General features: G+C 44.2%; 1 protein-coding gene across 9 annotated transcripts in view; it reads left to right on the plus strand.

Moving 5' to 3' along the window:
- Positions 1-955: 955 nt before the first annotated feature.
- SRRM1 (serine and arginine repetitive matrix 1) overlaps positions 956-25,469 on the plus strand; it is a 33,026-nt gene continuing 8,512 nt past the window's right edge. For 4 of the 9 annotated variants that reach the window (XM_053267723.1, XM_053267720.1, XM_053267721.1 and 1 more), the window contains exons 1-11: positions 956-1,111; positions 5,849-5,938; positions 7,887-8,009; positions 10,215-10,385; positions 11,871-11,983; positions 18,352-18,552; positions 19,625-19,825; positions 20,319-20,438; positions 23,358-23,629; positions 24,098-24,178; positions 24,456-24,542. In XM_053267723.1, coding sequence (XP_053123698.1) covers positions 1,091-1,111; positions 5,849-5,938; positions 7,887-8,009; positions 10,215-10,385; positions 11,871-11,983; positions 18,352-18,552; positions 19,625-19,825; positions 20,319-20,438; positions 23,358-23,629; positions 24,098-24,178; positions 24,456-24,542 — 1,480 coding nt within the window. In that variant the 5' untranslated portion in view covers positions 956-1,090. Of the gene's footprint in view, positions 1,112-5,848; positions 5,939-7,886; positions 8,010-8,309; positions 10,386-11,870; positions 11,984-18,351; positions 18,553-19,624; positions 19,826-20,318; positions 20,439-23,357; positions 23,630-24,097; positions 24,179-24,455; positions 24,543-25,469 lie in introns of those variants that run through there. The other 5 variants (XM_053267725.1, XM_053267724.1, XM_053267726.1 and 2 more) reach the window with 5 other exon arrangements.

A 25,469-nucleotide genomic window follows, 5' to 3' on the forward strand; every position in this document is an offset into this window, starting at 1 on the left:
ATCTTATTGAAACTAACAGTGCTTGCTTCTAAGTAGGTATGCATAGAATGTAAAGCCTGGAAGGCAGGCAGTGATTTACATCAAAAGCAAGCTACTGCCCCATAGAGATCACCTGCTGATAAAAAAACAAAGGCAACATTCCTCAGGGACTTACTTGCTTGTGAACCTCTCCCCGCTAGCCTCCTGTGCTTCACCTGCCTTAACCAAGAACAGTGACTGCACTTTTGCTCCATAACTCCACTTCGACAAGGGAGCTTGGCTCTCCCCCCCACTTTTTTTTTTTTTTTTTTATGAAAGCTGGAATCCGGGTGAGCTAAGCAATCTGGGTGACATGTTTAAAATCCGGGTATTACTTGGGAAATCAGGGGAGATAGCAACACCAGTTGCAGGCCAACACCTGCAGGAGGGCCAAAGTTGCAATCCTAGTGTAGGATGGCAGCACTGGCCGGAAACAATTCCATATATCGGGGTAGGCAACCTTGGCTCCCCAGCAGTTTCTAGACTACAACTCCCATCATCCCTAGCCATAGTAAATTGTAGCCAGCGTGATGGCAAGTGTAGTTCGGCAGCAGCTGCACAGCCAAGGTTACCTGCCCTATAGGTGGATGTCAGGCACGAGGTCAACGGGCTTTACTCCCCATCCTGCGCACGTGTACACTTCATCCCCCCGTGCGTCTTTACGTCAGCACGCAAGAACCGCGCTACTGAGCGCCCCCTTGGGAGGCTTTGCCTTCCCGCTATTCCTCTAGCAAAAGCGTTTGACGGGCAGGAGCGCGCCGATCCCGGCCTCTTGTCTCCCGGCGTTTGGCTAATCACCTGTCGAAGGCGAGCCGGGCATTGGTTGACCCGCCCGTCTCTCTTCTCTCTCCCGCCCACAGCCTTCTCTTCTCGTTAGCGTCAAGCACCTCCCTTCTCCTCGCGCACGCGCGCGAGGTGACGATACCGATGAGTCACTAAACCCTTTGCGGGGGAGGAGGGCGAGTTCTCGCGTTCTTTTCTTCGCTCGCTCGCTCGCCCCCTCCCCTTCGCACGCGGTGCCTGCCGGGATACCAAGCAGAGCGCTCTCTGCGTCCCGGCAGGAGGAGTCAAGATGGACGCGGGCTTCTTCCGCGTAAGTGCTGAGGGGCTGGGTGGAAAGAACGGGGCCAGGGAGCAGCGCGGGAGGTGGGGGGGCTTCCTGGGGAACGGCAGTGCCTCCTCGCCTCCCCTCGGCCGCGCCGGTTCCTGGGAGGTCCCCCCTCCTCCCCGCTTTCCCCCCTGAGGAGCCGAGGCGGATAAAATGGCGGCGGCGCGCGGCACAAATGCGGTGGGGAGGAGGGGGAGGAGGAGGGGGAGGGATTTCGCCCCGCTGCCCCCACCGTTCCTCTTCCTTCCTTTCTCCTTCTCCCTTCCTCTTCCCTGGCTACTTCCGTCCTTCGGGTGGATATTCGCCAGTCTCGGCTACGAAGCAGTTGCCCCGAGGAAGGGCCGTGGCGGGGCTCTGGGCCTCGCTCGCCCCCTCTTAAAGCCTACGGGCCTCTTTCCTCCCCCTCCCTCAGTTTTCCACGCTCGTTGCTTTTTTGTTTCGTTGTCCAAATGGACGAAGGTGATGGAAATCACGATGGAAATCACTACTCGAAAGGGCCCGACGCTAGTAGAGGCGTTGTGGTAGGAGCTTTTGCGGACCAAAGGCCACGTCTTTGGATACGTGAACGGTGACACGCTCTCACACGTGGACATTGGTATGAGCACGTGTTGTGTTTGCATGCGCACACGTGTATTAATACACGTGTATACACACTTAAACGTGCCGTGTGTGTGTGTGTATTGACTCTTAAAGCTGCAACCAACTCAGTAAAAGTATTAAAAGCATCTGAATCCTGGAAGGGTGCCCTTAATTTTTTAAAAAAGGTGGTTTCTTATTATTATTACTATTATCAAGCCTGATCAACTTTGTCACTCCTTGCTGTTTTTGGACTACAGTTCCCATAATCCCCAGCCACAGTGGCCAGTAGCCAGGGATTATAGGAGTTGTAGGCCAACATCTGCCCGTTGTCTCTCTCATTACAACAAAACTGTGTGTGTATAAGCACATGCCTGCATATGTGAGGATGGAGGAAGAGTGGCTCAGTGGGAGGCCCAAGGTCATGAAATGCATGGAACTCAAGCCTATGGCATTTACCTTCAAGCCCAGACATTTGCTAGACAAGATCACAATAGCAGCAATTTGGTGATAATGCTGGTGCCCTGCCTTTGCTATGCTAATTTAGAAACCCTGCTGGAGAACTGAAAATGAAAGCCCAAGTGGGAAAGCCAATGTGAGTGCTGCCTCTTTGCTGTGGTTCAGAGAGCAGATTAAAAAATGCACAACTAAAGACATGACTAACATGGGGTGAGTGGGTAATTGCTTTGAAGGCGCAGGGGAGGGTTGGCCTAACCAAGTCAGTGGTTTTTAAATTCCACGCCTTCAGGGAATTCTTTCAGTGTCTGCCTGTCTGCAACACAACCTTAGAATAGGGGTAGGCAACCTTTGGCATTTCATCTGTTGTTGAACTGCAACTCCTATCATCCCCATCATGTGTAGTTCAACAACAGCTGGAGTGCCAAAGCTCACGTAGCTTTTCTTTAGAATATCCAGCATTACAGTGACTTCAGTAGTGATTGGTTTTCTCATTGAATTCCAACAGAAGCATGATTGGTGAAGAAGGGAGACAGGGCCTTTTCAGTTGTGGCTCCTAAATTCTAAAATAGCTTTCTCCCAAGGGTGACTCATCTAGCCCTCATCTGCTTGCTTTTAAAATGGGCTTTTAAAATCTCTTATTCCGGTGGCATTTTTCAGTAAAAATCTATGATGTGTGTTTAACTTGCTGTTTGCATGTGTGGGGTTTTTTTTTAAATGATGTGTTTACTGCTGTTTTATTGTTCAGTTCTTTGTAAGCCCCCTTGAGTATTTTTTAAAGTAGATTTTGATATAAATTGATATGTCAGCAATGAGAGTTTTGATATAAATGTACTGTACTGCAGTGCTAATAATTTGACCTTAACTTATGGCATACTTGTTAAAAAGCTTTCAAGTATGTAAATGTGCTCCCAAGTGCAAATTCCAGGAGATATGTTGACCTGGAGTAGAAAATGGTAGCTTTTGAAGGCTTAAGAGCATATTGGGACACAAGTTAGTTGTCTCGTCAGATACCATCAATTGTTGTGCTGTCATCTCAGATGCTACACAGTCGAGGGTTTTTCTTCCTTTCAGTCAGGTGACCTCACCAGTTGCTGCTTTTGTGGGTTCACAACTACTTGGGTGGGCAAGCTACAGGCAAGGCTTAGTGCACCAGATTCTACAATGTCTGAACTGGAATCAGTTCTCAAATAATGCACTCTGCACATGGTCAAGAGCAGCTTTGGGCTTTTTGAAAGTCTTTTCACCTTGAGAAATAACTGTACATTCTTAAAGGCAGTGATGTGGGTTTTCCAGAAAACACTGAAACTGAAAATTTCTAGAAATATTTCCATTGCCCTAAATCATGTGGGATCTGACTTATAACTGACTTTTGTTTACTTCATAAACAAACAAAAAAATGCCATGCTAACTTTGCATGTTACATGAATATCTCAGAGTATTTGAAGTGTAACATTTTAGGGGGGGTGGGGAAAACCACCTAATGTGGCTTAAGCGTTCACACAAATTCAAAACTTTACATTATTTTTACTGGAATACTGGCAAGTATTTCAAGATGTGACAAATGCAAAAACATGCACTATTGTTTGTACTGTAAGGAGGAAAAAGAAGGCACTGAGAACTGTTAACAATATCAAATTTAGCATGTCCAAAAAGCCACACATTGGTAATATGTATATGCATATGCATGCTTCTTAGGAATGGTAATCTGAAAAAAGGTGATTACTATGTTGAAGCTCCCCAGTTTGACTAGTATGGTATCATCGTATCATCTTACTTAACGTTATGGGAATAAAAGGTGACATTCCTGCAGAAGCCACAAGTGCTGAGGAGTTGAAACTATCAAAGCCTCCATTGCACTGGTAGTGAGGAGAGGCCTCTGTCTGATCTAGCTGCTGAGAGGAACTGGGCTTTTTGGAAGGCAGTAGTTTTTGTCATTTTGAAGAATTAGTAATAAAAAATATTGGGCAGCATGCAAACTAAGTCTGGAAATTAAAATTAAGGGGACTCAAGTTAGTTGTGACTAACTTTTCATTGATTTCAGTTTATTGCTAACTAATCTGGGTCCTGCTCAAGTAGTTCTTGTAATTAGTCAAAACTCAGTTAATACTTCCAGTATTTGACTGGGTCAGTTATGCTGATTCAGCATGTCTGCACTCCATAGACTGCATAACTGTACCAATATTTGTTCTACAGTAGTTCCCATAGCAATTTAAAGCAGTCATGGGGTCAGAGACAACTTCTGACAGATAATTTGGGCAAATCTCAGTGCAAGACAGTGCCTCTGTTTTGGAGTACTGCTTCATATGTTTTAGATTAGCATTCAGGTGCACCTCTGGGCATGTGGTTTACAGTGTAGTACATTCAACAAGTACATTGTTGAATTAAATGTGGAGTTATTTTAGGAATAGCTTGACTTAACTAAAGCAAATTAAATGAGGGTATTATTTAGTATCTCTGCATAGCTGCAGTTTTGTGTGGCTTTTTAGTGTCACCTATTGGTACGTTATTGCTGGATTTTGGTATTTATATCTATTTGCAAGTGTTTATAATTTAGAAACTCTAGTGATGATCTTCTCTGCATGTGGACTATGCTTCATCAATTTTGGGTGGGGTGTGTTCAGCACTCTGGCACTGAATAATATATTTCTTCCTTATTTGTTGTATTTTAGGTTGGAAAATAATTTGTGTTCTCTATATAAGTATGGTTGTGGTTGACATACTTGAGTGTTGCTGGTGCAAAGTACTTTGAGAATTGCACCCCTCCTTTAATATTAATAGGACAGAAGCCCTATTTACACATTCAACACTTGTACACTCTGTGTGCAGTGTACACAGGTGCAGATCTGTACACAGGTAGTTTTTCATTTGTTGAATGCAGGTACAGCAATACACTTTCTGTTTGTACCACCATGCATTGGAGTGATTTGAACCTAGTTCACTTTTAGCATAAAGTGAAGCACAAAGACATGTATGGATGTAAAGTCGTCTAAATGCAGGTACAACAAAATATCTAATAGGTCTATAGTTTGTAACATTTTGTGTAGACGTATGAGATTGTATTGGAATATATATATTTTTAATTCCAGTCTTGGTAATCAGTACAGCTTGTAAATTTTGTGGGCTACACAAAGCTATCAGTTATGGCAAATTCCTTATTTCAGTTCTGAATTGTATGCCTTGATCCTATGAGCTGCTCTGCTGCCAAAAAGGTGTTTAGAAAAGGGAAATTAATACTGTTGCTCCAGGGCATCGCCATGACCTGTTGCTGCATTGTTTGTAGCACATCCCAACCCAACCCTGAATGTCAACAGGGAAGGCTAGAGCTCCTCTGCCGGCAATGGTTGCTGTTGTCAAATGACATTGCATGCAGTCTTTGCGTAGCAATGAGATGGGCGCTGAGATGAGTGAGTGCTTTTGCAGCATTCTAAAGGCATTCTATTTTGACCGCCAGAGAGATCAGGAGCAATTTTGTGGCTCAAAAATGGGCGAAATCTGTTTTATTTTCAGCACCATGAGTGACTCTGCAGCACAGTAGTGACTTTGTGGGGGAACAGGGCAAAAGCTGCGATTTTTGGCATCCGGGAACCTAACTCCCCCAATTCCCATTGCCCCAGTGTCTCCTTATTTGTGGCTTTACTACCCTAAATTAAGTATGGTTGAAGTAACTATAGTATTTTATTCTTACAGGGAACAAGTGCAGAACAGGACAACCGCTTCAGCAACAAACAGAAGAAGCTACTGAAGCAACTGAAATTTGCAGAATGCCTAGAAAAGAAAGTAGGTTCATTTTATTTATATTTAGAGCCATGTACTTTTTTTTTTTAAACTCTTTAAATGTGGAATGTGGTGGCTGGCATCCTGACTAAAGGTGTGAGGGAGTGAGTGACAGAAAAGACTCTGGGGGCACACCAGGATCCTGTGCACAACTCCCCCAATCCTTCTAGGCATGCACTGTTATACCAGAGGGGTAAGATATCCAGTAGTGTAATGTGGCAGGGATGCAGTCCCAGTACTTTTCCTCCTCCAGGATCTCAGCAGGGATGCGAAGCCTTTGGCTTTCTACATGGAAATAATGTACTGCTCTTGCTGTTCCAACCGTTTATTACCATTCTTTCTCTTTTAGGAACATAAGAAGCTGCCTTATACTGAGTCAGACCATTGGTTCATCTAGCTCACTATTGTCTGCATTGGCATTGGCTTTCCATGATTTTCAGGCAGGAATCTCTTCTACCTGGAGATGCTGCCTGGGATTGAACCTGGGATTGTCAGCATACAAGTCATACAGTGGACTAGTGTTAGGACATTCTAAAATGAATGACAGGGAATGCCCAATGAAATGCCATTTGGGTTCCTCCCAAATGGCCACGGAATGCATTGAATTTCCAACGGCCATTTGGAAATTCCTTGCATTGAATTTCCAATGGCCATTTGGAAATTCCATGGCCATTTGGAAGGAACCTGTGCATTTCAGTGGGCATTTCCTGTTATTCATTCTAGTCCATTCCCTAGAGCAGGGGTGGGGAAACTTGGCCCTCCAACTGTTTTTGAGCTACAACTCCCACCATCCCCAGCCACAATAAGGATCTGCATGATCCTTGACTTCTTGTAACACAACCCACCAAATTATTGCATCTATCAAGTGAGGGGGTGCTGGGGCTGTCTGGGAGAGTGCCTGCACTTCTGAATTTGGGACTACATCACTGAAGATATCCAAATGCTGCTCATGCTCCAGAAGCACACCCTAAGATCAGAAAAATGCAACTGAGGGTCAGCAATGTTTTTCTGATCTTATTGAGCACTTTTGGAACGCAAGCAGCACTTGGACGCCTTAGCCCTCTGGTGCCACAGCACGCTGGTAGAAGGACTGGGGTTGTTGTGCACAGGCTCCCAGAGCATCCCCACAGAACCTCCTTACATATGTTTTGTTAGGATGTCAGCTGGATAACTGATGCAAGAAACAAAATGTCAGGCTAACTTGGTTCTCTTAACTAGAAATAGGAAAACTGTTGGCAGTTTTTAAAGCTGCTATAGAATCTGAGTGGATTGGTATAAATACTAAAGTGTGGTTTCTTGCTATTGTTGGTTGGATCATGGTTTCAGCAATATTGCAAAGAGCTCCTGAAGATCACTGACAGAAATCTGAAGTGTATTGAAGACCCATGCCGTGTGAAAGGAGCCATTTTAACTTCAGGCTTCCATTATGGTTTCTCAGGAAGACTCTTTGTGCAAGATGGACAGTATGGTTGTGCTGGAGTGTGCTTGAAGAGATTAAAAATGCTTTTTTTTCTCAATAAATGGTTAGAAATGAATGCTTTTACTGACAGGCAAGAAAACTAATGTACACCATGTGTTTATGCATATGCTTATAGACAGTGTGTGTATTTCCCTTTGTCCTGGACGCCAGGGCAGTGAATGGCAAATTAAAAAACAAACTACTAAAACAATAAACATTCATTAAAAACTTTCAAAATAAACACAACTACAGCCAACTAAAGGGAAATTGGCTACTCATTGATTAAAGGTTGAATAAATAAGGCAGTCTTCAAAGCCTGAGAGTGAGGGAGTCGTGTGGATCTCATTTGAGATTGAGTTTCAGAATCTGATGGCAATCACAGAGAAGGCCCTGTCCCGCTTGCAGATCGCATGTATTCAGTGACTAGTCATTATACAAAGAGAAAGGTGAACATCAAATTTAATAATTAGTATTTTTGTCTGATCAATATAGGTGGACATGAGCAAAGTAAACCTGGAAGTAATCAAGCCATGGATAACAAAAAGAGTAACAGAAATCCTTGGATTTGAAGATGATGTAGTAATTGAATTTATATTCAACCAGTTGGAAGTGAAGGTAATGATTTTGCTGTGGATGTACTTACATGTTTGTAAATGTATTGTGTAATCTCTGGAACTGTGAAATATCTTTATGGAAAACAGTTGATGAAATTAGAAGGCATTTTGTTACAATGTTTATTGTGAATAAATTCACTTTGTAAAACGTTTTAAGGTTGGAAGTTTTAGTGAAGGTGCATAGTTTGCAAAACTGCTCAGGTGGAAAAAAAAATCAGACTTACTGTGTTGATTTTGCTGTTACGTGTTAAGCTACTTTGACAGCAATTTTCTAATGATGATGTGATTTATGATTTAAAAGGCCTGAACCAAAATGGAAGTTATTCCTTGCGTCTGAAGTATAGCACCATCACCTTATTAGGTCACAGCAGAGTGAGTGTCCAATGTCGCTCTGACCAACTCCCTTGATGATGCAGTGTGTGTTTGGAGGTGAGTTGTGTAAAGTGGCCGAACCAAAGACAGACAAAGCATCCAGCAGAGAGCAATTGGGCAAAGCTTTACACTGCTCTTGAAATTGTTGTGACATAGGTCAGTTTAAATGTAAAGCATGAGGTGCAGTTCTAAATTGGTAAGAGACATTCAGTGGAGACGTGCTCTGTTTAGTTCAGATTAATAGGACTATGGCTGTGTTCAGCTGGGGGGGCGGGGGTGCTAATATATAAATTACAGTAAAACTCTGTCAAGTTGATATAGAGAAAATTAAGGGTGCAAGCCACCTCCCACTGAAATCAGGGGCAAAACTTCTGTCTAATCTTAATGGAGTGGATTGCACCACTGGAATACAGCTAATCATTTACCAGTCTTATAACATGAACTGCATAAGTGAATCTGAGTTCATGATAAACTCAGTCTTTTATTTTACACAATCTGCCACTGCATCCCAAGAGACAGTAAAGAGTTTCTCTCAACGATTGGCAAAAACACTCTTGTGCTAATATACTTTATGCTCAATCTTCCTTCCAAAGAGTTCATCTTTATGATTTGACTGAACAGTTGACATTTCAACTGAGAAAGGTATTGCTGTTAAGAGAGGAGGAAAAGTCATGCTATATTTTGAATGTAAGATTTTATTTTTAAACAGCCTTATTTGGAATCTCTTATATGTTTGCATAGAAATCAAGCTGGGGAAGCAGGTTTAAGGGATCAGCTGGATAAAGTAAGAGTTTATATTAGGAAATAACTAGCTAACATGTATTAGTGTAATCTGAATACGCATTTTTAGTTCCCCTTCATAGAAAGCATGATTTAAATTTTAGTACTTTTAAAACAATCTTTTCCTTTTTGTGGTTGTGTACTCATTATTGCTTGTTCGTCTTTTGCAATTTAGATAAATGATATAACATTAAACTCAAGGTGGTTGAGTTGCAGTAGGGAGTCGGAAGCAAGCCAAGGGAACATCTTTCTCTACAGGGGACTTGGCGATTCCAAACCCCCCCCAAAGTTCCAAGAAGAAACTGAAGACACCTGGAATCTGTACTTGCTTTGTGCTGTTGAGCTGTGCTTGTTATATGGACCTTGTTGCTTTGACCGACAGTATTAGAACTAAAGTGCCCACCTGTACTTTGAGCCATTTGACCTCTTAATCCTTTGTGGGCATTACATAATTGTCTTAAAAAGAACCAATATGGCAGCTTCCATTCCATTAACTAGTTTAGTGAAGGCTCAGTCTAGTTTGCTCATGAAAGTAAGAAAATGCATGCATAAATTCTAGTTCAGTTTTCACACTAGGGCTTTCAGGTATATTGTAGATGGTGATTCTGTGATGTTAAGTAAGTGTACAGCTTCTGTCCATTGTATGGATCACAGTGAAAAAATGAAACAAAAAACTCAAAAATATTTTCAAGCAGCAGAACCAAAGAATATTGGGGAAGAATGCTTAGAGCTTAATTGCAAAGAATTTACAGTAGCATCATAATGGTTGGTATGCTAAATTCATGGCCCTCAGTTGTAGCGGCTGCACAGACCAAAATACTTATGAAATCCACAAAGGATTAACAGGCCACTCTCCATGTAATGGTAAAGCAAGAGAAAATTGGTAATCTACTAGGACTATATTACTGAGCAACCTCTAGGTAAAGTTTTTAAACTAGTAATGAGCATAATATATTGTAGCCCCATGGTAGAAGATTAAGTCAAAATTGAGGTGACTTGTCTGGGTCTGTTTTTTCAAATAACCTGTCTTTCTTCCTGTCATATCTCTTTGCAGAATCCAGATTCCAAAATGATGCAAATCAACCTGACTGGGTTCTTGAATGGGAAAAATGCTAGAGAGTTCATGGGAGAACTGTGGCCGCTACTGTTAAGCGCGCAAGAAAACATTGCTGGTATTCCATCTGCTTTCCTGGAGCTGAAGAAAGAAGAAATAAAACAGAGACAGGTAGGATATCTGGAGGGCTGGTTGATCAGTAGAAAAGTGTTCTGGTTTTGTGCTGAAGTCTTATGGGATTGGATGCCAAATGGGTTTTGTGCTGAAGTCTTATGGGATTGGATGCCAAATGGGTTTTGTGCTGAAGTCTTATGGGATTGGATGTCATGAGAAGACTCCAAAGTTTCCATAAGAGAGAGAATCTTTGAAATATTGTGACTGTTGAATCTAGATTTCAGTTTGATTGCTTTGAATTGTAAGGAACCAAATTGGCTTTCCTCACAAAGCACCAATTCAGAGTGAGCCCCACTCCAAAAAAAAAAAAAAAAAAAAAAAGCACTGGGGAGGGCTCCAGTGCACACCTCTGTCATAGGAACACAGGAAGCTGCCATATATTGTCACAGACCATTGGCTCATGTAGCTCAGTATTGTCTACACTGACTGGCAGCAGCTCTCCAAAGTTTCACACAGGAGTCTCTCTCAGCCCTATCTTGGAGGTTCTGCCAGGGATTGAACTTGGGACTTTCTGTATGCAAAGCCAATGCTCTACCATTGAACTGCAGTCCCATCAGAAACCATTCCATCAACTAGTTTTCTTGCTTTGATTACACAGTGAGCTTCAACTTCCTTTATCACAAGGGTCAACAGCTTATTTTTCCAGATGCAAGTACAAATACTCATTGTGTATGAATGCAGTTGACTTGTATAGCACACCTAATTTATGTAATCTGTAGGAAAGTTATTGGATCATCTGCTAGTGTGCATTTTCTACTGTGAAGAAATCAGAGGGGCTTAATCTTAAATTCTCAATCATAATTTTACCTGGAAAATTTCAGTTTCCTGGGCACTTCTGTTTAGTTTTCTGGGTTATTTTACTTCTTTATTAATTAAAATACCATTCCTGCTAGGTTGGAAAATGTAGCAAGTCTTGTTGCACGCTGCTTATTTTCAGCCTTCAGGAGGCATCAGGAGTTCAAGTGTGCTAACCCCAAATGCACAGAGTGATGTGTTACCATCTTGTATTGCCTCATCCCAGCGACTTGTTCCTTGCAAATCCTTTAGCCGCCCCTGCTTTATTGACTATTAGCAAAAACACTGCTGTGTTTAGCATATATATTTCACCCTGTTGGTGTGTTAAATATTTCAGAATCCAGTAGTTGCATCTCAGTCAGGAAACAACTTTACAAATAACAAACTTGGAAATTGCAGTAAAATTGCCCAAACCAAGAAGCACAAAAGTACCAGTGAAACCTGGCCCTTCAGCTCAGTATTATTAGCTGGATAGGGTGGATAAGTGAACGAACTTGGCTCTGGTATTTGCTTGGGCTTTTGGAGTTGGAGGTGCTTGCAATGTACACCAAGATAGTGTGCATATGTAAAGCACTTGAAGCTCTGAAGAATGTCTATAAATGCTAAGTATAAAAGGAATTATACTTGATTCTTTCTATAGTTCCAGCATTTAATTCAGAAGCAAACTAACATAACATTTTGTTTCAGATTGAACAGGAAAAGCTGGCTTCTATGAAGAAACAAGATGAAGACAAGGACAAAAGAGAAAAAGAAGATAAAGAGAACAGGGAAAAGAGGGACCGATCCAGAAGCCCTAGAAGGTATTGCTCATGTGTGTGATTATGGGCATTCTTGCATGGGACACCCTCTGCATGCTGAAGACACTGATTTCCATTGTGATGCAACTTCACCACTGTATTGAATGTGTTTTGGAGAAAGTATCTCATAGGTGGTCTAATACTCTGATTACTAAAGCTTAGTTTTACATGTATTTCTAGAGCTTGTTTCATCTATCCAAGGCAGCAGTTGAAGTTTTGTGGTGGGATTGTTCTCTGTTGCTCTTGCCAGGGACATCTCATGGGTTATCCCCTCCCACTAGCTCCAAGGCAGGACAGATCTGATTTGACAGAAAAGAACAGACCCACTCAGGGCTGAGGGGAATAACCCCACCCCAGTTCTTTCTGTCCTCACTTAGCTCCAGGCAGCATTCATTCTCTCTCTCTCTCTCTCTCTCTCTCTCTCTCTCTCTCTCTCTCTCTCTCTCTCTCTCTATTTGTCTTTTGTCTTGGTTTTTTCTTGCTGATTCTCTTTCTGTTCCTAGTTCAGATACTCTCATTCCTTTCTCTAGCATCCTTAAAAAAAAACACCTTCTATCGGATCCCTTGCCCTTGTTTCTCTCCCCCTCCCCTCCCTCCCTTCTCCTTTCCTATGTTGTATGGAGCAAGGCTTGAGGGGCAAAATAATTTTTGTTCCAAGGGGAAAGTGGCAAGCTAATTTCGGCCTGGGCAGATCCAAACCATTTGGAGCCCCCGTGGCCATTAGGTCGCTTCTCTCTAAAGAGGTAACGGCTGCTAAAGTGCTGCCCATTTCACCTCATGCCTTGGCATTTCTTCTGAGAGCGGCAACAGCTGCTAAAGAGCTTCCTGCCAACCTGACCTCCGCAACAGCGTAGGTGACGGCTGCCTCAGAGCTGTTTGCTCCTGGGTCTGCTTCGAGTCTCCTCACTTTGTGCTGCGAGACTCGATCGTCAGTGGCCCGGCGTGCAGCTCTCCAGTCATCCGGCCCCTCCCGGCTTCACCAGATTGGCTTTCTGAGGCTGCCCTTTGCAAACCCTCCTCCCTGTGCCGTGGAGATTCAGGCAATATGAGAGGCACAAGAGCGCTGCAGACGCAAGGAAAAGGAGCGCTGCTGGCCCCTATCAGGGGAAATGGTGGGAAAGGAGGGCGAAACTGCCATTTTGGACCAAACCAGTCTTCCTTCTGCAGGTCCTTCCAGCAAAGAAGCACCTTTAAGGGAGGTAACCGGGGAGCCTTGGGGTCAGTCTGACTCCAGTGTGGTGGCTGTGGGGGAGCGGGTTACTTTAGTTCCTGGCCCTTCCCTCGCCATTCCAAAGACCGTCCCACCCGACTGGCAGGCCTGGTTTAAAAACACTATTGTAGACACAGTACTGCAGCTCAGGCCTGCTAAAAAAGGAAAGGGCATAGGAAGCACAAAAGGCTCGACTCCTCTTCTGAGAGTATTTGTTCTAGTAACTCCGATAGCTCTTCGCCTAAAAAAACAAAGGCAAAAGTAAAACAGGAGTAAAAAGAGGTCTCAGCGTAAGAAGGATGTGCTCACAATTCATTCCTCTGTCATATCTGAACATGACTCTCAGGATCCCAAGTCTCTAAATCCTAGGCCTATTATAAAGGCTGGCACGGTTACTACACATGTCCTATACTCTGATGTTGAAGGCGATGCTGGCAGAACTGAGGGCCTGGCTCAGGACACAGATCCCCCTGACAGGGAGGAGGGGGAATGGTCAAATGGGGAGGACAATGATAATGCTATTGTCTCCCAAAGGTTATTTGTGGCGGAAGATTTCAATCCCCTCATGTCTAGGGTCATTAAGGCCATAGGACTTCAGCAAAATACAGCCACTGAGTCTAATACTTCGGGAAAGGAGGACTTGGTTTTTCCTCGGGCAAAACCTAAGGACATGCTGTTACCATTACTTGACCTATTTACTGAGGTTATTAAGCAGGAGTGGCTACTCCCAGCGGCTAATAGAAAGCCAATGTCTGTCTCATTCCAGCAGGAGCCTTCTGATTTACTAAAGACGCCTTGCACTGATGCTCCTATTGCACAATTGGTGTCAAATTCTTTAGTGCCAAGAGATGGCGAGGTTGCCTTAAAGAACCCAGCCGATAAGAAAGCTGAATTGGCATTCAAACGGGCACAAAAAAATTCCTCCCTCTACTAGAGTGGCAGCGGCGGCATCTATGGCAGCAGGGGCCTCCTTGTTGTGGATAGATGGCCTCTTGAATGATCCACCTTCTTAAAACTCAGACAACAGTTGGTCAAACTACAGAAGGCGCAGGTGTTCATAGCGGATGCTACCTTGGACTCGATCAGATATACTTCTCGAGTGGCGGCGGCATCTGTTCTGCGACGTCGGCACCTCTGGATGAAAAATTGGTCAGTAGACAATAGCTCCAGGAATAATCTCACTGCAGTCGCATATGATGCCACAAAACATTTTGGAGAGGCCGCGCTAAAGGACATCCTAGTAGAATCAAAGGACAAGCATAAAACAATGCCATTAGCGGCCCGTAAAATTGACAAGCCTCCTTTTAAAAAGAATTTCCAGCAGTTTCAGCCCTTTCGGGGTTTCTGGCCCTTCAGGGGTCAGAACAGAGAGGTTCTTGGGGTCGCCAACGCTTCCCCTATAAAGGGCAAGGAGGTTTCAGACAACAAGCAACTCAAGCTAAGCAAAAACCTCAACAATGACTCACAAGTGATTCACCTAGGGGGCTGTTTGACGGACTTTCTCCCCGCTTGGGAATCCTCGGTAAAAGACAGTTGGGTTCCATCAATTGGGTTCTAAAGGTTATCCAGTATGGATACAGAATAGACTTGGACACCCCTTTTCCCCACAGATTCCTACCCACCCCAAGGCCACGCTCCTGGGCGAAACACTCCCAGATGTTAAAAGCCATTCTGCATCTAATGGATATTGGGGCGGTGGAACCAGTGCCTTCTCGTCAGGAGGGAGGGGGCATCTATTCTATTCTGTTCACCGTCCCCAAAAGGGACGGGTCCAGAAGGGCGGTCCTGGACCTAAAATTTCTAAACAAGTGGGTCAAGTGGGAACGCTTCTGCATGGAGACCTTAAGGTCAGTGTCTGAGGCCCTTCATCATCTAGACCTCCTATCATCCATCGACCTAAAAGAGGCATATTTGCATGTTCCAATGCACCCGGACAGCAGAAAGTTCCTTCGATTCAAATATGCAGGCCGTCATTTCCAGTATGCTGCTTTCCTGTTCGGACTGTTGTCGGCGACCCGTGTATTTACCAAGGTGCTGGCTCCCTTGGTGGCGGAGTTAGTCTTCGCTTTCCTGGACGATTTGCTCATGTGGTCTCACTCCCTACAGCAAGCGCAACAGGATCTGGCTTTTACCATCGCAGTATTGGAAAACCATGGGTTCGTAATAAACCGGCTAAAAAGCCAGCTAACCCTGAGCCACCAGCTTTGTCACCTGGGCGTAGTGATAAACACGGTCGAGGACCGCCTCTTCCTGCCCCAAGACCGATATGAGACTATTGTACAGGAGATACCCTGTTTCCCCGAAAGTAAGACCTACCCCGAAAGTAAGACCTAGCAGTAATTTCTGATGTACCGCTAATTGCCCTAGTGCATTTTGGGGGGCTAAAATTAATATAAGACACTGTCTTATTTTCGGGGAAACACGGTAGGGCGTGTACTTCGGTCGCCAGCGACACTCCTGACTTCCCTGGCAAGCCTCCTGGGTCTTATGGTGGCGACTATAGAGGTAGTTCCGTGGGTGTGGTTACATCTGTGTCATCTCCAGTGGTTCCTGTTGCCTCATCAGGATGCCATCACACGGAAGAGGCGAGTATGGTTAGTGATTCTGGACTGGCTTCAGAAGTACCTCCGCTGGTGGGTGTCCCCAGCCAACCTCTTCCAGGGGAGGGAGTTCCTGGACCCTCCAAAAACAATAGTGACGACGGAGCCAGCGACAGGGGTTAGGAATGGGGGGTGCATTGCCTTCACCTGTCCGCCCAGGGACTGTGGAATGAGCAGGAAAGGAGGCACAGCATAAATTGGCGAGAATTGTGTGCCATCCGCCTAGCACTGGAGGCCTTCCAGTCCACTGTACGAGGTTGCCATGTGTTGATAAAAACTGACAATACCATGGCAAAAGCCCATGTAAACCGTCAGTGGGGTACCCAATCCAGGTCTCTGCACCAAGAAGTGGTTCTCTTCTTGTTTTGGGCAGAGAAGACCCTCAACACCATAACAGCTCATCATGTGCGATGGGAGCTGAATCTCATAGTGGATTGGTTCAGCAGGGAGGACCTTCGTCCCAGCGAATGGACGTTGAATCCACAGGTGTTCCAGCAGATCATGAGAAGGATGGGCAAACCCATAATCGACCTGTTTGCAACCCCAGAAAACGCACAGCTGCAAGACTTCATGACCAGGTTCCCCTGCAGAGAAGCAATAGCTGTGGACGCACTATTGAGCCCATGGCCAAAAGGACTCTTATACGCTTATTCTCCGACTCCCTTGCTTGCCAGAGTCCTAAGGAGGATACAGCTTCTTCAAGCAAGGGTCATCCTCGTAGTGCCGTTCTGGCCCAGGAGACCTTGGTTTCCAGAGCTCCTCCATCTGTCAACGGATCCACCATGGGAGCATCTTCCCATCCACGACCTTCTGTCTCAAGGGTCCTTGCTTCATCCTAACCCAAACTGGTTAAGGCTAGCTGTCTGGAGACTGAGCGGCAAGTCCTGAGCCAGTTCGGATTCTGTGCTGGGGACCTGCTGGCCTCTCGCAGGCCTTCCACTAACCGCATATATCAATGTACCTGGAGGGCCTTCCTACGTTGGACGGCGCAACACTCTATCCCCAGGGGTCATGCTACGCTAAAGCATCTTCTACACTTCCTTCAAGAAGCTCTGGAAAAGGGCCTTCGGCCTAACATCTTAAAGTGACAGGCAGCCTCATTGATATGACTCATTTCTGGAAAGCGGAAGAACTCCTGGCAGGCCTATCCACACCTCAAGAGATTTTTGAGGGGGGCTACCTTGTCACCCCCTGCTGTACACAGATTTCCAACATGGGACTTACATGTGGTTTTAAAGGCTCTTCATTATCCACCCTTTGAGCCCATCTCTCTACAATTCCGATCAAGATTTTGATCTTTAAGTTAGTTTTCCTGGTGGCTATAACTTCGGCTAGACGAGTCTCAGAGCTGAGAGCGTTATCTGTTAACAAATCATTCTGTATATTTCAGGAGGAGGCCGTTCGGCTTATTCCAGATCCTTTTGTTCGCCCAAAGGTCACGTCAGATTTCCACCAGTCACAAGATGTATTCCTGCCATCCTCCTGTCCTCATCCGGTCCACGAGAAGGAGAAGTTGTGGCATAAACTGGACATGTGCAGGTTCCTAAGGAAGTACATAGACAGATCTGCGGCCTATCGAACCACAGATGCAATGTTTGTGTCCTTTCACCCACGGACGATGGGATCGGCAGTAATCTCTACCACTATCGCCTGTTGGATTAGGGCATGCATTGCGATGGCTTACGAAGTTCAGCATATGCAACCGCCTTCCCACATCACAGCGCACTCTACTAGAGCGGTGGCCACAACGGCAACATATTCGTCTAATGTACAAGACATTTGCAGGGCTGTAACCTGGTCTACTCCATCAATGTTCACCAGGCATTACAAGATAGATCCTCACTCTACTATACAGGCAGCTTTTGGCAGGAGGGCTCTTCAACGGGTCCTCCCTCAGGAATAGGCAAGAGCACTCCCGCCTGGTTAGGCCAAGCTGTGGTATGTCCCATGATGTTCCTGGCAACAGCAACTGAGAATGGAGCATTGGTTTCACTTACCATGAAGGCTTCTTTTGGTTGTTGTTGCCAGGGACATCTCTGCCCACCCAGTTTGGTGCTTCTTGCCTCTTCCTGATTGGGGGCGTAACTCTTTTGTGGGGGGTGCTTTGAGCATTGGGGTGGGTACTTCTAGTTACCCTCTCCATTCTGATTTCTGTTATTCTTGCTCGGTTTGAATTGTGTACTGAAACCTACTGTTTTGCTATCTTCATATGTTGGACTGTTACCTGTCTTTCTCCTCATGTTGGTTATATGTGGCTCAGCCCGAAAGAACTGGGGCGGGGTTATCCCCCTCAGCCCCAAGTGGGTGTGTTCTTCTTTTCTGTCAAATCAGATCTGTCCTGCCTCGGAGTTAGTGGGAGGGGATAATCCATGAGATGTCCCTGGCAACAACAACTGAAACCAATGCTCCGTTTTTTGATGATAGGTAATCTTCTTACAGTCTATGACCAGTCTTAAGTGCACTAATAAAATAGAATGAGTTATTTGATGAATATTCTTTGTTGAAATGCACATTGGACTTCATTAGTTGTTTTTTTTTAGAAGTATCTATTTTTGTCCTAGGCGCAAATCAAGGTCTCCTTCCCCTAGAAGGCGTTCATCACCAGTCAGGAAAGAGAGAAAACGCAGCCATTCCCGATCCCCACATCATAAAACGAAGAGTCGTAGTGTTACTCCTGCACCTGAAAAGAAAGAAGAGACTCCTGAACCAGAGCCTTCAATCAAAATAAGAGAAACTTTGATCCAAGAGGCCACGTCTACCAGGTATTGTGAGGCCTTTCCCCCTCTCACTTAATTACAACCTTTATTCTGTAGCTTGGTTACCAACTGTTATATGAAATAGTTTTATTACATGGGGTGATTTCTTCTGTGCACATGTGCCTGCTTTAGGAATATAGGAAGCTGCCATATACTGAGTCAGACCATTGGTCCATCTATTTCAGTATTGTCTACACAGACTGGCAGCGGCTTCTCCAAGGTTGCAGGCAGGAGTCTCTCTGAGCCCCATCTTGGAGATGCCAGGGAGGGAACTTGGAACATTCTGCATGCAGATGCTTCTGGTGCACCACAAATGCTGTTGGCTAAGGAACCTGCTTCTTCACATGGTGGTATCTTACTTTTTAAGCCCAGTGGATATAGCTTCAGAGTCTTAGATGATAAGCTGCCTAGATGGACCAATCTAGTGTACCAGTCTACAGTGACTGGTAGCAGCTCTCCAAGGTTTCAGGCAGGAGTCTCTCCCAGCCCTACCTGGAGATGCCAGAGAGTGAACCTGGGGCCTTATGCTTGTAAGCAGGTGCTCTACCACTGAGCTATGGCCCCATCCCTTAAGGGAAATATCTAACAGCAGACAGTGCTCACATGGAGTCACCCATCAAATGCAAACCAGGGTGAACCTTGTTTAGCAAAGGGGAGAATTCATGCTCACTCCCATTAGACCAGCTCTCTTCTTCTATCTTTTTGGCTTCCAGACAAAATGTTGATGGCTTGTGGGGAAATTGGGGCATAATTTAGAGAGATGTAAATGGTAACATTATTCTAATTTGCTTTCATTACCTATAAAACAAACATTGAAGATTTTTAAGGACATCACATTGAAAATGGAAGCTGAGAGCAGCAGAGGCTTTTCTCTGCTAGTAGATTTGACAAGGTTGGCTTGCAAGTGCCCTGAGAAAATGTGTTCTTCCTAGACAACCAGTTATGACTTGGGCCATGAATTCTTGACTAACCCAAAACATGGTCTAGAACCATGTGCATTATGTCAAGTTTTAGTGTGAAGTCATTTTCTCAGTTTTTTGTAATCCAGAATTTAATTTTTAAAACATCGTTTCAACAGTGATATCTTGAAAGTCCCTAAGATTGAGCCTGTGCCAGATACCAAGGAAATGTCTCCAGAAGGAATTTCAAAGAAGGAAAAAGAGAAGGAAAAGGAGAAGACTCGTCAAAGGTCTCCATCCCGATCTAAGTCAAGGTCTAAGTCTCGCTCTCGTTCTCCATCTCATTCAAGACCAAGAAGGCGCCATCGATCGCGATCCAGGTTAGAAGATTTAAATTTGTTGCAGTTGAGCTGGGTATATGCTATTTTTCAAGTTACATATATGCTGTGTTAATGAGGAAAATTAAAACCTGGTAAAAGGATACCCCATATAAGTTTGTTCTTCATCCTGTTGTGATGGTTAAGTGTTCCTCCTCTCATGTCCTCTTGTTATTTCTTAGTGCTGCCTCTTAGAATCATCATTGGCATTGAAAGGGACTAAATCTTGGCCCCTGTCCATGTAATTTCTTCACGAACATTATCACTGAGCAGCTTGGAATCTTGCCACAGAAAAGCTGCTCACATTCTGCTGCACCTGTGAATTGAACCTTAATTGCATCAGTAGCCCCAAGTTTTGTATGTATGCAGGTGTTGGCTGCCCCACAGATGTGGAACTCCCTTCACCTGGAGTCCTGGCATATCTTCAGCCTGAGTAACTTTGTACGTCAGGAAGTAGTTGTTCAGTGTCCTGAATTTTCATGAATTGTATCAATAGATCATACTCTCCAAGGAGGCGGCCTAGCCCAAGACGACGACCATCTCCTCGGAAAAGAAGCCCACCGAGACGCATTCCGCCTCCACCTAGACACAGAAGGAGCAGATCTCCCTTGAGACGGTAACAATCTCGAATTTAGAAGCAAGAGTCCCTTCTAGCATTTAACAGATTTGGCAATATTTGAAAGTTCTGATGTTTCCGCTTATAAGATGCAATCTTCCTTTGGGTAGGGGAGCGAGAACTGAGAAATAAGAAATTATTTTGCTTGGAATTGGTCATGAATTGCTACTCTTCCTTAAAACTTTGATGCGCAGAGTTCAGTATTACAGTATGAAACTAGAGGAAGTAAGAGGCTTCAAATTCAATTGCTTTTTGTTGCCTATCACTTCATATCCTTCCTGAAATTTATTAACAAATCCTGATAAATCTGATGAGACTTTTTGTGTATATGCTGGTTTCCTCACTTGAAGAGCCTGTCCTAAACTAAAGATTATGAAATATAGGTTATGGAAAATTGTGCATTGTGTTATTTCACAAAAGAAATTTCACATTTATTCCTTGTGGCTTGCTCCTTTTTTTTTTTTTTTTTAAAGTAGCAGAACCTTTGTGATGAAATTATTCAGGTCTCCTAGACCTGAACAAATGAAGAAGGTTTGCTTTCAGAGAACCAACGTAGCTAATGTTAAACATCCTACAGCTGACTTTCAGTTGGCAGCTGTGAGAAACAGAACAGCTTTTAAGCATGGGAAAACTAGAATGCACAGATGCTTTGCATAAAACACATTTGAAAATTCCCCCAGGAAAACAGCATTTTATGCTACTTTTTGTTAAGGCTGCCCCACCCTTCCCACTTTATAAAAATACTATTCTTAAAAGACTTGCAAGCTAGACTAAAATACCTAAATCAGTTGCTTTCCAGCCTTTTATATTCAGGGAACCCTTTCCACATCCACCATGTGTCTGCCATGAAATTCTTGTGGATTGTGAAAGATTCTGTGGCACACAGGTTGGAACATAGGAAGCTGCCTTATACCAAGTCAGTCCATTGGTCGATCTAGCTCAGTATTGTCTACCCAGACTGGCCGCGGCTTCTCCAAGGTTGCAGGCAGGAGTCTCTCTCGCCCTGTCTAGGGATGTCAGTGAGGGAACTTGGAACTTTCTGCATGCAAGCATGCAGACGCTCTTCCAAGAGTGACCCCATCCCCTAAAAGGAATATCTTAACAGTCTTCTCCCATTCAAATGCAGATGCAGGGTGTACCCTGCAAAGACGACAGTTCATGCTTGCCACCTGAAGACCAGCTCTCCTTGCTCTTTCAGGGCATTGATCCAGACCTCTTGGGTCTCCCTCTTGCCTCTCATGAATGGAGACTATCACCTGGAATACACCCAGCACACCTCTTGTACATTGCAGGGGGAAATTGGTAGCATTTAGGCAAGAGAGCTTTCAGGGAAGAAAGATATTCCTGGAATGAAGTTTAAAAACCACTGCTCCCAAACTGCTTAGTGTAGGCCCATATTCCTGATACTCTGATCATAGGATACTGGTAGAGCATGTATGCAGAAGGTTTCAGGTTTGATCCTGGTATCACCATATACCAAGTCAGACCATTGGTCCATCTAGTTCAGTATTGTCTACACCAGTGTTTCTCAACCACTGGTCTGTGGACCAGTGCTCGTCCGCAAGGTGTTGGGTACCGGTCCGTGAGCCATCATCACTAATAAAAATCACTCCCCAAAAAACAATTTTGGGCTGGCGGGAGCTTTCCAGAGCTCATTTCTAGGCAGCCCTTGCTGCTGGATAATGTTCATTTTGCTTCCTTGAAATGAACATTATCTAGCAGCAAGGGCTGCCTGGAAATGAGCTCCAGAGAGGTGTCTGAAATTGGTTTTTTGGGGGGTGCCTGGGGGTGGGGGGCGAGGGGGCCAAACCCTTTACTAACTGCTGGGCCAGGAAACGGCACACAAATAATGTACCTGTCCATGACTCCAAAAACATTGAGAAACACTGGTCTACACAGACTGTCAGCGGCTTCCCCAAGGTTGCAGGCAAGAATCTCTCTCAGCCCTATCTTGGAGATGCCAGGGAGGAACTTAGAACCTTCTCCATACAAGTATGTAGATGCTCTTCCCAGAATGGCCCATCCCCTAAGGGGAATTTCCTACAGTGCTCACATGTAGTCTCCCATTCAAATACAACCAGGGATGGACCCTGCTTAACAAAAGGGACAGTTCATGCTTGCTACCACAAGATTAGCTCTCCTCCCTGGGAGATGGATGGGAGAGACTCCTACCTAAAACTTTGACGTTGCTGCCAGTCAGTGCAGACAATACTGAGCTAGATGGACCAATGGCCTGACTCAGTATAAGGCAGCTTCCTATGTCTCTTGAATTCAAATAGTTCTTTGCAAAAATTGTAACTGGATGCTGAAACCTTGCTTATCTTTTATTTTTTAAAAGGTAGTTTTAAAATTTAGTATAAGTGTAGTTTAACAGCTTTATAACATCATCTAAGGAGTGTTGCTCAAGGTAGGGTTTCTTTTTTTCAGGTTCTCAGAAATTCTGCAGCCAAAGGTGGAATCAGCAGGTACATAATTGCAACAGAACTGACCACAGATTGTGCCGCAGAATTCTAGAGGGCCTATCTTAAGTTTAGTTTAATAAATCAGTCTAGTTCTAACTCTCAGTGCTGATGTGTTCATTTTTTTCATGTTTGGAAAAAGTCACAATTTTTTCAATTTCCTTGAAAACTAAACTAGCAGAACTCTCTGAATCATTAATGCTTTTACCAGTATACTTAAAATAAAAGGAAAATGCAAATAATGATTTTACTGAACTTTTGGGAAACAGATTATGGATTATTATGGATTTGTTACTCTTCCATAGTAGAGCAAAAGCCTAAACCCTATTGAACTCCTGGAAATACTTTAGTAGGAGCTAGTAAGACCTTACTAAGAAAACAAGGCAATGCAAACTTGCTTGTTACGGGGTGTTAAAATGCCTAATCAGAGTTTACTTAATGCCAACTTTGAATTTTGCAGGAGACGACGGTCATCAGCATCTTTATCGGGAAGTAGTTCCTCCTCCTCCTCTTCACGTTCCCGCTCTCCACCAAAGAAACCACCCAAGCGGGTTGTATCCAGCCCTCCTCGTAAAGCACGTAGACTGTCTCCTTCTGCAAGTCCTCCTAGGCGAAGACATAGGCCTTCCCCACCGCCAAGTCCGCCCCCAAAGCCACGCAGGTCTCCAACACCTCAACAGTCAAACCGTGGAAGAAAACCCCGGGGCTCAGTCTCTCCCAGTAGGACCTCAGGTAGAGTAAACCCATTGCATGTTTTTCATTTTAATTCTCAGTTTATCTCTGCAGTGAGCTCTGTGAGGTAGCTTGGACTGAGAGTGAGTGCCTTGCCCAGGGTGACATGGCAACCTTTCACGGTTGAGCAGGGATCTGAAGCTGGGTTTCCACTCCATCCTCTGCACCAAAATGGTGGTGGTTATATTGGTAGGACATTTCAGATAAGCATTATGAGGAGTTTTAGCACACTGAAAGTATCATATGGATAGGGGCATTATCACTATGGATGGAACCATAGCTCAGTGGTAGAGCATCTGCCTTCCATAAGAAGGTCCCTGGTTCAATCCCTGGTGGCATCTCCAGGTAGAGCTGGGAGAGACTCCTGCCAATCAGTGTAGACAATACTGGGCTAGATATAACAATGGTCTGACTCTTAAGGTAGCTTCTTCTGCTCCTATGACTATGTATGTTCTTGTTTCTTTCCAGTACCCAAACACAAAAGTATTGAAAAAAGGGAATCTCCTTCACCGGCACCCAAACCTAGAAAAGTAGAATTGTCAGAATCAGGTAAGGTTCCGACTTGTACTTCTAACTTGCACGTTTCAAACATTGAATGAGTTAAGTATTTTTGAGATTCTGAGACTTAATGCATTGTGTTAAGCACCCAAATACCCATTAATATTCCCAGTAGGTAACATCCAACTTCAGTTTGTAGCTTTTTACATGAAGATGCATCATGATGTCCTCAGTGAATATAGAGTACATTCTACACTATTACCGTTGACATGGAACAAGTTTACAATACTGTACAATCTTTTAATGTTCCAAATTGTACCCTTTTCAGAAGAAGACAAGGGTGGTAAAATGGCGGCTGCAGATTCTGTGCAACAGAGGCGACAGTACAGAAGACAGAACCAGCAGTCTTCATCTGGTAAGGTATTTTTACACTTCTAGCAGTCTGATCTTAAGCACTGGAAAAACATTCGATTTTGTTCCAAGTACGCATGCCTAAGATTTTAATATTTTGTGAAAATGTGGCTCTGTCCAGTAAGGGTCACCAAATAGTGCAGTCTCAATCAGCAGCATTCATAATGCCCCCGCCCCAATGTTCTGCACTCAAGCAGGGATGAGCAGTGCAGATATCAAAAGAGATGGGAACAGGTGCAATGATTGTTCTGAAGAAAGCTGTTAGAGGAGAGAGTGCATCAGAGTAAAACTCTGAGTGCACTGCAGCTAACTTCTTAAATTACTCGTTTGTTAAATGTGAGATACTCTACAGAGGTCAGGATGAGTTATCAGAAGTTCTTCTTTGATGTACGATGTCTTGATGGGCTCAAGCTAATGCCACATAGGAAGGTGTGCACCTTGTTCCCTCTGTGACTGGTTATGCTGAATGTTGGTAGAGCAGTATTTTGCATGTATCTTCAGAAGATTCTCCAGGATCCAGATCTAGAGATCTCATCCAAATCTTGCATAAAGACGCTTGCATACATCTTTAGAGATTTGCTAGTGTATTTCTTTTTACTAGCAAAATGCATTGTCTCTTTCTCCCCAGCCCCTTTTGCATTTCATTTGCTTATCCATGTCCAGTGATGAAAACCGAGGGCCACTTAACAACCATTTGTTTGTGTTCTGTTGCTTTTGTTTACTGTTAACCACCATTTGTTGTGTTCTACAGTGATGCACTGCAGAAGCATCTAGTGATGCACTGCAGAAGTTTGGCCTTTTCTGCAGATGTTGGCCTACAACTTCCATAATCCCGGACTAATGGCTACCATAGCTGAGGGTTATGGGAGTTGTAGTCCAGAAACAGCTGGAGGGCCAAAGTTGTGTAGCCCTGCGCTAGTGATTCAGTGTA

The sequence above is a fragment of the Hemicordylus capensis genome, chromosome 7 (assembly GCF_027244095.1).
Source record: "Hemicordylus capensis ecotype Gifberg chromosome 7, rHemCap1.1.pri, whole genome shotgun sequence".
Classification (NCBI taxonomy): Eukaryota; Metazoa; Chordata; class Lepidosauria; order Squamata; family Cordylidae; genus Hemicordylus; species Hemicordylus capensis.